At 46.9% G+C, this 15,169-nt stretch overlaps 1 protein-coding gene across 1 annotated transcript in view; it reads left to right on the top strand.

Moving 5' to 3' along the window:
• The first annotated feature begins 12,768 nt into the window (after window positions 1-12,768).
• Window positions 12,769-15,169, top strand: part of PLCB3 (phospholipase C beta 3) — a 144,221-nt gene continuing 141,820 nt past the window's right edge. Inside the window, exon 1 of the mRNA XM_018564933.1 lies at window positions 12,769-12,941. Coding sequence (XP_018420435.1) covers window positions 12,843-12,941 — 99 coding nt within the window. The 5' untranslated portion in view covers window positions 12,769-12,842. The remainder of the gene's footprint in view (window positions 12,942-15,169) is intronic.

Below are 15,169 nucleotides of genomic sequence, written 5' to 3'. Positions count from 1 at the left end.
AATAAATAAGTCTGGGTCTGCAGTATTAATTAAATAAAGGTGGCTTTCTATACCAATGCATTTGATGACAGAAAAACTAAAGACATATATCAGACCAGTCCCAGTGCTTCTGTTGATTTGTCTTGTGCATCCTGTAGTCTTGGGATTGCCTGCTTCTGGTGCCAGGCTTTCCTAAAGTGTAAGTGTAAACCCAAACACTCTCATAGAAGCTTTAACATGTTAATGCCATTTCATTTTGTTTTCAGCTTCCATTAGAATAATGCCTGGTGACCCTGCCATTAAGTTCTGAACAATAGATTTACAATTATCCTCTGCTAATATGAATGGGTTAAATGATCCGTAGTACATGATATGTAGCCCTGTACCCCCTTTTCCACTTACAGAGCTAGGTTATTGTTTTTCTTTTAAATAAATATTCATGTAATTTTATTGGTATCTATCTTCATTTTGTACATTTACCAGTAACTGCCTCATTTCCCATTTCCCTCGGCTTATATTCGAGTCAATACTTTTTCCCAGTTTTTTTGTGGTAAAATTAGGTACCTCGGCTTATATTCGGGACGGCTTATACTCGAGTATATACGGTACCTGTTCAGGCATTTCCTGTTATGACCTGACAACTGGTACCCTGTCACATGAGCCCCTAGTGAAGACTACAAGCAGCCATGCTGACATACATTACACAGTCTTGGGCCACTGTTGTCAATATCAGGAAGCCCGTCCAGAGCAATGATGTGCAGCCAATGTTGGGGGGAGTACATGCAGAAAGGAAGTAACTGAAATAGCCAGGAGGAGAACAAATGTACTAATATACAAAAAATGGAGGACAGAAAGTGAATATCGTATTTTAAGAACCATAGCAATCATTTATGCTGCAGCAAACTGAATGCCATTCTTTTAGGGCTAGTTCACACCAGCCACAGTGCATTCCGGCCCGGCCCGATTTTGGCCGGAACGCACTGGATTGCATTGCTGCCGGCTCACTTTGTTGTGGGGCGGGAGGGGGCATGATAGTGCATTGAAGTGAATGGCACCGCAACCACGTCCTTCGCCCGCAATGCGATCGGCCGCACGGGAACGCAAGACACATCAATGCCTGCAGTCCGGTCAGAAAAAATGCTGCAAGCACTGTTTTTTCTGACCGGACCGGAACGCAGGCATTGATGTGCCACACGTTCCCATGCAGCCGATCACATTGCAGCTGGAGGGCGTGGTGGGGGTGCATTGAAGTTAATGGCCCCCTCCCGCCCCACAACAAAGTGAGCCGGCCGCAATGCAATCCAGTGCGTTCCTGCCAGAACGCACTGTGGCTGGTGTGAACTAGCCTTTAGGGTTTGCATTCTCTACAAGTTTAAACAGAGTCCCGGCGGCAAAAGTCGCCGGGAGTCTGTTTAAACAGCCCCGATGCTGGCGACGTACACTGTACGTCGTCAGTCACGAAGGGGTTAATTACCCACTCTGTCATTCAAGCTCTGCATATTTATTACTTGTGCCTTTGTAAGTTCTTTCTATGTGCCTGACCTTGGCTTCCCTAACCCTAGCAGCTCCTACATATCTTATCATCATCAGCTCTCTTTAGCTTACTTCAACACTTATATGAAGATTTTTCCATTATGCTCATGCCAAAATGGCTACATAGATAAGCCCTTAGATTTCAGCCATAGCTTCCAAAACTTCAAATTTTTTTCCTCAACTGCACTTTGGAAACTTTTCAGGAAGTAGTTTGTTCGGCGTGGGCAATGTCACAACAAGCCTAGCAACTGATAAATCAGTGATTGCACAGCCCTACTGCTTTCCAAACTGATATCATCGATACGTCCCTCCTTTAGCTTCCATTACCCTTCCAGCCAAAAACGTGCCTGAATGCAAGCGATTCCCATTACAAAATGACAAGCTTGCGTCCCGCAGTTTATAGTGATGCTCAAATGCAGCCAACTTGCTAATAATATTCTGTTAGGGCTGTGGGTTTGAATTTAGTCTGTACTGCAATTATTTTGTGGATGATCTGCTTCAACTCATGGAAGCAACTACACAGGCACACACAATGATGTAAGCAGCTTTTTGAACTGTACTGAATGTATTTCACACATGAAGTCCCATAATGAACATTTAGCAAGCACACATATAGGGCATACTGGCTCAATGCTTAGTCACAGTGTGTTTATATATCACCCTAATGTTGCTTTATTAGTGTGTCATCATCATTTCACAATCACTTGCTAATTAGATGCAATCCATTAGAATCCACCCTTCAGTGTACCCTCCCATTTCCAGGGTCGCTAGTTCTGTACATGCACCCTTAGTATCAGCTTTCAGATGTTGCAATACCTAAGCAGATGGACAGCTACTTGACGGGTTCCTGTCTTTTTTTTCAATTTGTCTCTGTGTCTACGGTTCTTCCAGTTAAATACCATGAGGGCAATTTATCAAAACTGGAGCAGACAAAATCTGGAGCATATTTGCACTGCAACCAATCAGCTTCTCTATCTCATTTTCAACACTTACATAAGCAAACTGAAGAGAGAAGCTGATTGGTTGCCATGAGCAACTGCTCCAGATTCTGTCCGCTCCAGTTATGATAAATTCCCCCCATGTGCATTATAAAATTGCCATTTTCAACAGTTTGAGAATCTATGACATTACACTATCCAGATGATTCCTTTTCAAGGTAAAATCTATGATCTGAAAGTCTATCAAATAGCTGTACATCTAGGAGTTCTTCAGTTGTACCACTAGGTGGCAGCACAACAGCATGTGAAGAAACATCCCAATAAGGCTACAGCCCAGATAAAAACCACAGGCACACTCTTTGTTGGTGGTTGCCTCAGCTGAAATCAATATCCTGAAATTGAAGGAAGAGTGAACAAAGAGTTACATTTCTTTCAAGAAATTGCAGTCATGCGCACATCTCCAGCTTGATAGGCGTTGCTTCATCTATGCTTCTAAGAGCTACCCGAAGAGCCTCAGATTCTCCATTTTTAAATACAAGCTGTAAGCAGATTTGCTGAAGCCCTTATAGTACCCTTCAGATGGTTTAAAGGAGAACTATGGTGTAAGTGTTTTTCCCCATAGTTCTCCTAAGGGTCACGGGAGGACACAAACTAGCGTCCTCCCATGACCCAAAGCACACTGAGACCACCGCAGCTGGGACAGATCCCGACATTACTGTCGAGATCCAACGAGCTGCGTAATTGACAGCTGGCTCTGCCTATCTAGAGGCAGAGCCAGCTGTACCCTCCCCCGTCCGTTCCGCCAGTCAGCACTGGGGGATCGGACAGGGGGGGAATCCCTGCAGGGCGCCACGAGTGACAGTCACAGTTCTGCAGGGACAGGATCGAGAAGTGAGCGAGCGACGGTATGTGTTCGCTTACTTCCCGATCTATAGAGCCGGCGTGTGACAGTTTAATTGTTCTTCTTTAAGTAAAGCAGTGTCCAAGCTGTGGATATTCAAGTGTTTGCAAAATCTTAACAGGTTTAAAACAAGTGCTCCCCCTCTGAGGTGGCTTTTAGGGCTTGCTCATGCCATCTCCAGACCAGTTCTGGAAATGTCGGTATGTGCATTTGTAATGTGTTTTTTATGTGTTCCATTGTGTTTTTGGTCTACGTTGAAATCCTAGTGCGTTCCAGTGAGTTTGGGTGTGCTTGCATGCGTTTACATGCATTTTAGCGCATTCCAGACCAGAAAAAAAAGTGCATGTAGTACTTTTTTTTAACCATGTGAGTCATCACATCCTATACATGAGGACGCTGAGCGACATTCCACCACTGAAGCCGAGGGGAAGCAAAGCTAAAGGGACCTGTCTAGGAGCCAGCTAGGATCATGATTCAGGTGAGTTGATCTCTGTTATTTTAGCTCCCTAGGCAAAACGAGCATTTAACCCTTGCAATGCAGGGGTAGCCCCACTGCAAGGATTAAGATTTTTTTGTTTATTAAATCTTTATTCAATTTTTGACAACAAATTTTACAACCATTTCATACAAAGTTAACATTTCTCCATTCATCCCATACCGCCCCAACCCATCCTATCCCCCCTCCATTCCTCCCCTTTCCCCAATATAGATCTCTTCGGCCACTCTAAGGACAAGGCGCGGGACAGTGTTCTAGTGATCTGACCCCCCACCCCCCCTGCAAGGATTAAGATTTTATTCGCCCAGAGTTCTGCTTTAAATAAAGCAATTTCTAGGTATTTTATAAACCCTTGTAGCTGATATGCCAAGACTGCACTGTAGAGTGCTGCTTCATCCAAGACAGTCACATTTACAACCTAGCTGCAAAGCTTCTGCAGCAAACTGTCATTGGAAATGATTTTGAATTGCTGCCAATTACATTTACAGGGTTATTCACAAAAGGGTGAAGAGTTTGGAGAAGGCCGGAGAAAGGAACAATCTAGGACAACATACCGGAACTGGAAAGTGAGCTGAATTGGAGAATTTTTCCAAATCGGCTATTTTGGCCTAGATTAGTGACAAATAGCACCTCGCGCCAAACCCTGTGTAGCTGCAAGCACTATAAGAAGTGTTACCCTCTGAATATATCAAATTATAATGAATGTGCTGCGCTTCATCTAGTTCTAGATGAAGCGCAGCACATTCATTATAATTTGATATTTTGGCCTAGGTTGTTCACTTCTCCAAACTCTTCCCCCTTTTGTGAATAACTCTGATAATGTCAAACTTTATCGCTCGAACCTGAAAAGCACAACTGGGTAAATATTATATATACTCTCACATTGAAGCCTATGAAATTTGACTTATTCCCCCTGATCCACTGTCACATGTGACACATGGGGGTCTCCAGGATGACTATATACTAGGGTGATGCTGATGTGCTATTTTGTGTGCCCTATGACAGTGAGTAAACATAAGCCCGGCAGTACAATGTGTGTTATGTGAAACAGCAATCCTGGGTTATGCAGTATGGTAGGATGCTTGGTACATGACGCATACCTTGGCAGGGTGGGGCAGGGTTACAGTGTTTACCTGACTGAGAAATTTGGCCTCCTGAACGAAAAATGGCCATCCTGGGATTTGTAGGTACCTGGATTAGCTGCAAAGTTCTTGGCAGGTTTAAAGGCAGTAACCTAGTAGATTAGTAGATAGGGGAAGGGTGGCAGGCACTTCAGGGTAGAAGGCACTTTTTCCCTTTTTCCGTTTACACTTGTGCATCTGCATATTCATGCTTTTTAGTGTGTTTTTGTAGCATGTTTATAAATGTTTTTGATGTGTTTTCATGCTTCAAGCATGCTATGACATCATTAAGTGTCATCTCCCTTGTTTCTGCTTCCTCTAGGTTGTGCTTTCTGAGCAATCTTCAGTCATATCTGCTATGACATGATTTTAGGCAGCAGCCGCAACTACTGCTGCATTTTGCTAGAAGAAGAAGAAGCGGGGAAGAAGATATGAAAGTACTCGGTCTATCCAGTGTCATTTCTACAAACATACATTGGCCGATTAATAGACATGTGCGATTCGGTTCGTTCCGAAATTCGTTTTGGACGAATTTTCGGAAATTCGGAGATTCGGATGCATCCGAATTCCGAATTACAGCTAAGACGAATGCAAACGAATCCGAAATTCCCGTTTTCCCGAAATTCGTTATTGGACGAATTTCTTTGCACCATTGACACCATTTTACCTCTACAACACATCTATGATTAAAGTACAGAGGCTATAGTCTAGAGGTTAAAGCACAGGATTGCTAAGGTCCTAGGTTCAAATCCCAGCCAAGTCAACTAATATTCAAAGTTTTTTTTTTTTCCTTTGCTTTTGAATTGGCATTCTCCTAACATTCCTTGAATTGGGGGGAACCTCAGGCTTTTTTTTTGAATTCATTGGCAGAACTTGCACAATTGGTGGCTGACTAAATACTTTTTTGCCCCACTGTATATACCGCAATGCTGTACAGAGAACACCGAGCCAGTCACATCAGTTTCTGTACAGAGGAGCTTACCCTCTAATGTCCCCCCACAGTCACATCAGTCTCTGTACAGAGGAGCTTACACTCTAATGTCCCCTCCCCCCACAGTCACATCAGTTTCTGTACAGAGGAGCTTACCCTCTAATGTCCCCCCACAGTCACATCAGTCTCTGTACAGAGGAGCTTACACTCTAATGTCCCCTCCCCCCACAGTCACATCAGTTTCTGTACAGAGGAGCTTACCCTCTAATGTCCCCCCACAGTCACATCAGTCTCTGTACAGAGGAGCTTACACTCTAATGTCCCCTCCCCCCACAGTCACATCAGTTTCTGTACAGAGGAGCTTACCCTCTAATGTCCCCCCACAGTCACATCAGTCTCTGTACAGAGGAGCTTACACTCGAATGTCCCCCCCACAGTCACATTACCCGCTGGACGCAGGGCTTTGTGACCCGCTGGACACTGGACATGTGCACTGGTAGTCTGTACGAATGTTCATTTCCATTTCATGTTCGTATAGTTCATTTCATTGCAGCAAAGTGACATTTTTTTTTTTTAATTGTCACTTTGCTGCAATGAAAATTCGTCCACAAACGAAAATGCGTACAGACGACCACTAACAAATTTTGTCCGGAAAACTAGTTTTTCCAAAACAAATCGCACATGTCTACTGGACGCAGGGCTTAGGGTTAGTTCACACCATTAGCAGTGCGCTCCGGTTCGATTCTGGCCAGAACGCACTGCCCGCATTGCGGCCGGCTCACTTTTTTGCTGGGCTGGAGGGGGCGTGGTGGGACATTGAAGTGAATGGCACCATAGCCATGCCCTCCGGTTGCAATGCGATCGCCCGCACGGGATTGCAAGGCACATTGTGCCTGCAGTGTGTTCGGGTGCTGTGCGATCAAAATAGTGCTTGCAGCATTTTTATCGCACCGCACCCAAACGCACTGCATGCACAATGTGCCTTGCAATCCCGTGCGGGCGATCGCATTGCGGCCGGAGGGCGTGGCTACGGCGCCATTCACTTCAATGGCCCGCCAGCCCCCCTCCTGCCCGGCCAAAAAGTGAGCTGGCCGCAATGCGATGCAGTGCGTTCCGGCCGGAACGCACTGCACGTGGTGTGAACAGGCTTTAAAACGTTACCTGCAGGAGCAGCCGTATTCTTGGTATAACCACTTCCAGGGGAGCACGTACATTTACATGAACCCGCAGGAAGTGGTTAAAAAAAAAAAACCACACACACACATCAAAAACACACACACACATACACATAGCTTTATTAATAATAATAGTGTGCGGGCCCTGGCTTCCTCCGGTGCTGCGGGGGCCCGGCCTCCTCCACCTCCTGTCCATTCACCTGTACAGTCGGCGGATACTTATGTAAGGTTCCCGGGCCCCTCATGCAGGCCTGGGCCCCTTACTTGACTATCGGCCGTACCCCCCTGACGGTGGCCCTGTGTGCTAAAACTACAAAGCCCGTCATGCCGGTGCCTCTGGGAGTCATGGCTGTGGCGGTCAGAGTCTTGCAATGCCTCATGGGACTTGTAGTTCCATCACGGCTGGAGTGTCCACATTTCTAACAAAAAAAAAGGAACTGGCACTGTGACTGGTGAAGGACACAGTGGACAGAGTCCTCGGTCAGGTTGAATAGCTGTCTGTGTCACCATAGGGAAGATTGACTTTCACTTCCTCAGGCTCAGTTCCGTAGTAAAGTGATTACTTAGGGTTAAAACAGGCCAGATTTGTATTGCTCTCTTTGTCTGACACCTGTTCACCCTCACTTCCTGTCTTGGTTTCAGAGGGACAGGAAGTGAGGAGAAATCTACCATAAGCCACAATAAAGATGTGACAGATCTTCTGACTCTTCTGTGCAAATCTTTAACAAGCCCAGAGTCCAGCAAGGAGAACTTGTCTCTGCCAGATGCTGTCATCGCAGGTCTGAATAGAGGGCAGATAACTATACAATGGCCAGCAGTTGTCACCGACTCCAGGCCCAGTTCTGACTGACGGCAAATGCTCAGTCTCTAGCAGCTCAGCGTTCTACGCCAGGGGCGGGCAAACACCGGCCCTCCAGCTGCGGTGAAACTACAAATCCCATGATGCATCTGTCTCTGGGAGTCATGCCTGTAGCTGTGAGAATCTTATAATGCCTCATGAGATTTGTAGTTCCACAGCAGCTGCCACAATAAAGATGTGACAGATCATCTAACACGTCTGTGCTCTGTTAAAATCTAAAACGGTGGTTGGTGCTGGGCCTAAACAACTGAGAGCCCAGCAAGGAGAACCTGGAACCTTGGCCTGGAGCGCAAACAACCAACTTAAGGCTAGATTCACACTGAGGTGATTGAGCTGTTGAGCTGTTTTCGTGCGGTTGTAATGCATTTTTGTTTGCGCGACTGTGCTTTGTAAACCGCACGGTTTTCAATGTATAGAAATGTCTATGGGACTCAAACTGTGCGACAACCGCTCCTGCACAATTTTGCGTGACAGGCGATTTCGTCCACGCGACAAACCGCAAAGGTGTGAACAGCCTCGCATTGAACAGCCTTCAATCCGAATCTGTGTTTTGCGCTATAAATCGCCTAGGTGTGAACCTAGCCTAAGCTGGCCATACACTGTTATATTTTTTTTGTTGAACCTGTGGGCTGACTGAAACAATATAACAGATTCCTCCATCTGTGCCAGGGGTGGGCAAACTCTGGCCCTCCAGCTGTGGTAACACTACAAATCCCATGAGGCATCGGTCTCTGGGAGTCATGCCTGTGGAATGAGGACTCGAAACAGGGCAGATAGGGATTGGTCCATAGTCTCTAGGAAGGAGGCCAGCCCTCAGGCTCCTCCAGCAGCCCCAGTGACGGTTCAGTCCTGCAGATTATATCTCAGCTGATGAAGGTGGACTCCCATTCTTATAGAACTGTGTCTGCCCACAGTGACCTGTATCCGCCTGGTCTGAGCCCAGGCAATGCGGCCTGGTCCAGCAGGTGTCAATCGTCAGGTAGTTGGAGGAGTTACCTGAGAGAATGGAATGCGAGGAATGTGCCGACACGGGCTTCTCCTCATTCCACTGTACAGGTGTCAGGACGGTGCTGAGAGGAGTGGACATGAGACGTCACAGGGGAGGGGGGATGAGAAGAGTCTGGTGTGCTGATGAGAACAGCCCAGAAAACTTTCTTCTCTAAACTTCCCCCAGACACACAGACTCATAATGCTAAAACACTGACATACAGACAAGGATCTTACGTGTTCAGCCCAAACCCTGGGCCTTAGTCATAGCTAATAAAATACACATCCACATATCAAGTCTAACAGGGTTATTCACTAAAGGGTGAAGAGTTTGGAGAAGGCAGGAGAAGTGAGCAATATAGGACAACATAGCTGAACTGGAAAGTGAGCTGAATTGGAGACATTTTCCAAATCAGCTATTTTGGTCTAGATTGTTCACTTCTCCTGCCTTCTCCTAACTCTTCACCCTTTAGGCCCCGTTCACATTGAGCGATTTATCGCGCGATTTTTGTAGCGATATCGCTCATATTTCCGCACTATATCGCTCTATGTAGCTTCACCAATACAATTCAATGTAGCTGTTCACATCTCGTCGCTCAATGTCGCTAAATATCGCTCAATATCGCTTGTAGCTCGTCGCTGGTAGCTTGTCGCTTCTACATGACCCTTTTTTAGAGCGATTTTGAGCGATATTGCTCCTGATTGCATACAGCCCAATAGGAAGATGTTGCGCGACACGTCGCTCAATGTCGCTCAAAGTCGCGCGATTTGCATGTCGCTCAGTGTGAATGGGGTCTTAGTGAATAACCCTGTAAATCTCCCGCTGGGCCAAGCTTCAGTATCTTGCTAGTCAGCCCCGCTGGTTGTTAAAATACCTGAACAATCTGATTGGATGCAGGCATTGTTCAGGTATTTTGAGAGCCAGCGGTGCCGACTAGCAAGATACTGAAGCTTGGCCCAGTGGGAGATTCCTCCGTCCACACAGCTTAGCGTAGATGGAGGAATCTGTTGCACTTTTTCCATCTGACCATAGAAAATCTGCAGATAATCTATAGGTGTATGGCCAGCTTTATATACTCCCAACCTCCAAAAGGTAGGTGGTAGACATGTGCACGGCAAACAAAATCTGTTTTCGGGTGAAACAAATGAAAACGAAAAACATTTTAATTTGTTTCGTCAAAGGAAACACATTTTTATATTGTTTCGGATTCAAAGGCAATGAGCCTCCGAACCTGAAAAATGCACACTGAAACGAGTGGCGGCCATGTCGGCTGCTGGCGCGTTCTGCTTATGCTTATTGGAGTGTATCTTGGTGCTGTATACCAAGATATACTCCAATATGGTGGCGTGCATGCGGAGAATGCACCGGCGGCCAATGTGGTGACCGTACGTTCAGTGTGTGAAGTCACCGTCATGTGAGGTCATGCGCTCTGCCTCCAAGATGACGGCAGGCATGCGCAGAACATACTGGCGGCCAATATGTGTATCAGGTGTGTGGAATTCATGTAGTTCCGGGCGCCGGGCAAGTAGTTTTTTCACTGTTTTAGCCCTGCTACGGACAAGTAGCCGGGCTGGTTTGACTTTTTTAATGCGACAGCAGGACCCTTTGCCCCATTGAGATGCATTGAAGAGCGATATTGCGCGGTAAATAGCCGCGATATCGCTCAATGTGAACGGGGCCTTAGTCCTTAGACAAGTAGTTTTTTCCAAAATTTCCACACCCCTGTGTATGCCTGAATATAGTTTTCATATATTCGGGCATATTATAGATTTGTTATTTTGGATTCGGACGAACCGCCAAATCAACTGAATTTCGATTTGCAGGTTCGTCCGCATCCGAATGCACATGTCTACTAGGTGGAGTAATTACCTCAAACAAAATTAGCCCCTGCAGCACATAAAATGTTTCACAAGATCAACATTTCAAAACAAGCCGGGAGATGAAGGTCTACAGACTAGCAGGAGAGCCGCAGTTTGAAAACAGAGGATTGAACATTTAGGGCCCATTACCCCCGATGCTCCTGGATGTGTAAATGAACGCATACCAAATCCAGTGAATATCCCTTTGCACTCCTGAGTGGTATACCCCTTGAAGCTGGGTGCCGAAGTGGCTGTGGATGGCACCGCTCAAACCAATGAAGATACAGGATGTCACCAGCACACTGAAGAAATGCGTTTAAAAACCATTGTTATTGACGTATGGGTTGGTGAGGGTGCTCTCCGCACACCTTACAGCAGTCCCGGCCAGTAAAAACAATGGTGCTTGTAGCAACTACCACGGATGGCATCGTGCAAGATACGAAGTAAAAGATAGGTCACCAGCACTCGAGATAATTTAAATAGTAATGTCCTTTTTAATGGACAATTGTGTCACAATGATCAACAAAGCCGACGTTTCGGGGCCGCGCAGGGTCCCTTCTTCAAGGCAGGGTCCCTTCTCCGAAGAAATGCGTTCAAAAAACGTCTTTATCGGAGTGATATTCTGTATCTTCATTAACACATACCTAGCGTACAAACATCAAAAATGAATTGACGTTGGAAGGTTACTTGGCTCCTGTCTTAAAGGAGAACTATGAGGTGAATGCTTTTCACTCACCTCATAGTTCTAGCCGACCTGTGACAATGAGACTGTCACAGGTCGGCTCAGTAGATCGGGAAGTGAGCGAACACATATCGGCGTTCGCTCACCTCTCGATCCTGTCACGGCTCTCTGCCGTGATAGGGGAGGGTCTGGATTCCCCCCTCCGCCAGCGCTGACTGGCGGAACGGACGGGGGCGGGTACAGCTGGCTCTGCCTCTAGATAGTCAGTCACGCAGCTGGGCGGATCCCGACACAATTGCAGCAACTCGCGGTATACTGCGGCGCCTCAGTAGCTCGCGGTATACTGAGCCTAGGGTGACGGGAGGACGCTAGTTTGTGGGAAAAGACTTAACCCCATAGTTCTCCTTTAATCGGCCCTCTATGTATACATGTGAAGGTGGCCATACACTTTACAACCCTCGCAAGACCTTAGTCTTGCGAGGGTTGTAAAGTAATTGAAAAAACGTACGATCTGCCCATCTTGGACAGGCAGATCGAACTTGCGATGACCGCAATGCTGAACGGGCAGTGTGCGCACACCGGCCCGTGCGGCATTGATCTTACGATCATGCTAAAAATCAGGCGATAATCGTACGATTCTCGGCTGGTTTTCTAGCATGCTCCTTAGACAAAAGACGTGCGACTGTACAGTAGAAACGGTCGCACGTCTTCATTCACACTGCACGATTTTCGTACGATTGCGGGATTTCCCGCGATTCTCATACGAGTATCGTGCTGTGTATGGGCACCTTGAGATAGGGACCTTAGATTGTAAGCTCCTTGTTTGCAACTTAAAGATCCATCAGGTCTCCCATTCCAAGAGTCATCACCTCCCACATGTGCATTAACCCTTTCTACACCATGGAAAGTAAAAGATGTCTTATTGCCCCCTCCCATGGACATCATTTGAGGGCTGAAGTGTGTTGGGATTTATTTTGTCACAGCAGTGCTCCCCAATTCACGCTCTTAATAGATAAATGGTACAGCCAATGTATTGCACAGAACACTTTGTACATGTGATGAAATGTGCGCCGTTGTCTGATCGGATAGTCCTCATTCGTCCTCTCTGTCTTCTTATTAGGGGTACACAACCTACAAGTGTCCCATCCACATGTATGAGAAGAAGAAGAAGGAGGAGGAGGTTGGGAAGTGTAAAGTTTGCAGAGCCAGGCTCATCCCTTAGTTCTCCTGTGTCCTCCCTCTCCCCTCCCCTGTGCGAGCTCCTCCGGCCTCCCTCCCTCCCTCCTACTCTCTCCCCTCCCCTCACCTCTCCCTCCAAGTCAGTCCCCGCTTGTCTCTTCTCTTCGTTCTCTTATTGCCCCCCTGACCTGCCCTCCAGTCATGGCGGGGGCCCGGCCGGGGGTACATGCTCTGCAGCTGGAGCCGGTGCGGGTGCCGGAGATCCTACAACGGGGCAGCAAGTTCATCAAGTGGGACGAGGTGAGAGCAGCGTGCAGAGGGGCGGAGGATGGAGGGACATTCTTCAATCTGGGACTGTCACACTGCACACAGGGGCACACTGACAGTACACACCACAGGGGCACTGCGATCAACTACACACTGACAGTACACACAGGGGCACCGCGATCAACTACACACTGACAGTACACACGGGGGCACTGCGATCAACTACACACTGACAGTACACACAGGAGCACTGCGATCAACTACACACTGACAGTACACACAGGGGCACTGCGATCAACTACACACTGACAGTACACACGGGCACTGCGATCAACGTACACACTGACAGTACACACGGGGGCACTGCGATCAACGTACACACGGTGACAGTACAAACAAGGGTACTGCGATCAACGTACACACTGACAGTACACACGGGGGCACTGCGATCAAGCTACACACTGATAGTGCAAATAGAGTTTCTGGGATCAACATTAGACACTGACAGCACAGCCGGGGACACTGACATCAGGATAGACGCTGACAGCGCAGCCGGAGACACTGGCATCAGGATAGACGCTGACAGCGCAGCCGGGGACACTGGCATCAGGATAGACACTGACAGCACAGCCGGGGACACTGACATCAGGATAGACACTGACAGCGCAGCCGGGGACACCGGCATCAGGATAGACACTGACAGCGCAGCCGGGGACACCGGCATCAGGATAGACACTGACAGCGCAGCCGGGGACACTGACATCAGGATAGAAAGTTGGATTATTGCTGAGTGATTTCCAGGATATACTTTGCTGAGCTGCTTTAGTGCTGTTACAGCTGTGACATTCCATTGGTGGAAGAATGACAAGATCCAGCATGTCTCTCTGTGGGTGACACTACACGCAGGGACTTGTAGTGCACAGAGAGCAGGGAAAGCAGGTTCCAGGTTGACACGCTGGGACTTGTAGTTCTCCAGGAGGACAGACATACATGATGTAGAGGAAGTGGGTTTTGTGTTTGTATTTGCGATGCACAATGAGTAATAGTTGTCAGAAATCAGAGGCATGTGGGTGTAAATGTTTCATGACTGTATGTTTACTGAGAAGGTCAGTGTTTGGGATTATATGGCGGCCATGTAGCAGGTCATTTAGTGACTTTTAATCAGCGTTCATCACAACAAAGAACAACAGTAACAATCGCAAAGGTGTTTTCAATCAATCGCCGTCTCGGTTTCAGTGCTTGGCCTTTTGAAATCAGGAAACGTTTGTGGTTAAAAGAAACTAGGTTGTCAGCATGAAAGTGTTCGCCATGATCTGATGACAATGTGATGTTTTTGGGGTAACTGCAGGTACCTCTGGCTTACCTGCGGGATAGTGAAAATAAACAATATAAGGGTGTGCTGTGTTTAAATTGGGGCATAGCAATAAGTAGCGCTGGGTTATTATAGGAACATTGATCGGCCTGGGTACAAAACTTTATCCAGTCTGTGGTGTTTTGTCCTGCTGGTGATGACCGAGAAAGAAGCCTGAGGGTTGTTGAGTCTTGGCTGCTACTTCCCTCGTGTCTATAGGCAGCTTTATATTGCATTGTCCGGCTGTAAATTGTATAGCCACAAGTGTCTTTTTATAGTTTTCGGCTGCTGCTCAGGAATAAATAGGTCTCATTGTTGTGTCTGATGAAAGAGGCTTGGGATTGCTTAGAAGACTCTGAGGCTCCAGTGACAGGGAGCCAAAGAAGGTGCCAGAAGCCTTTTCCAAGGGCAGATGTATGGAAGAGTAAAAAATATGAAGGTTCGGAGATTGGATGAGTTAACCTCTTGCCCACCAATATTCTGCATTAGGGGGTTGGACACTATCTCATTGACACTTTCCCTTTTTGTGAATGACTACAGCGTGGGTATGCTTAGAAATTATCAGGTTTGCCTGTTCTTATTGAAAATGTTTGCGGCGCTGTAAATGTTGTGGCATACATATGTTTGAAAGCACATGTGTCACATGGTTCTGAAAAAGTAACCACCAGCTGAATTGCGGGCACCTTCTAGAGCTAAATATTACTAATAACTTGTCTGGCACCCCTAAGAAACCATTCCAACCACCTCTGAATACCTTCCACCATAAGTCAGCTTTTTTTAGGGGGGCTGGGCACACCTCCCACCATGGCAATGCTCGGGCCTGGGAATAATTCTATAGCCCCTGCAGTGGCCACAGAATGACGACCGTTGCACCTTACCTAAAAGTTTTTTGTTTTTTTTATTTTGGCGG

The sequence above is a fragment of the Nanorana parkeri genome, unplaced genomic scaffold (genome assembly GCF_000935625.1).
Source record: "Nanorana parkeri isolate BGI_ZX_2015 unplaced genomic scaffold, ASM93562v1 scaffold25, whole genome shotgun sequence".
Classification (NCBI taxonomy): Eukaryota; Metazoa; Chordata; class Amphibia; order Anura; family Dicroglossidae; genus Nanorana; species Nanorana parkeri.
This window is presented reverse-complemented; position numbering and strand designations above follow the sequence as displayed.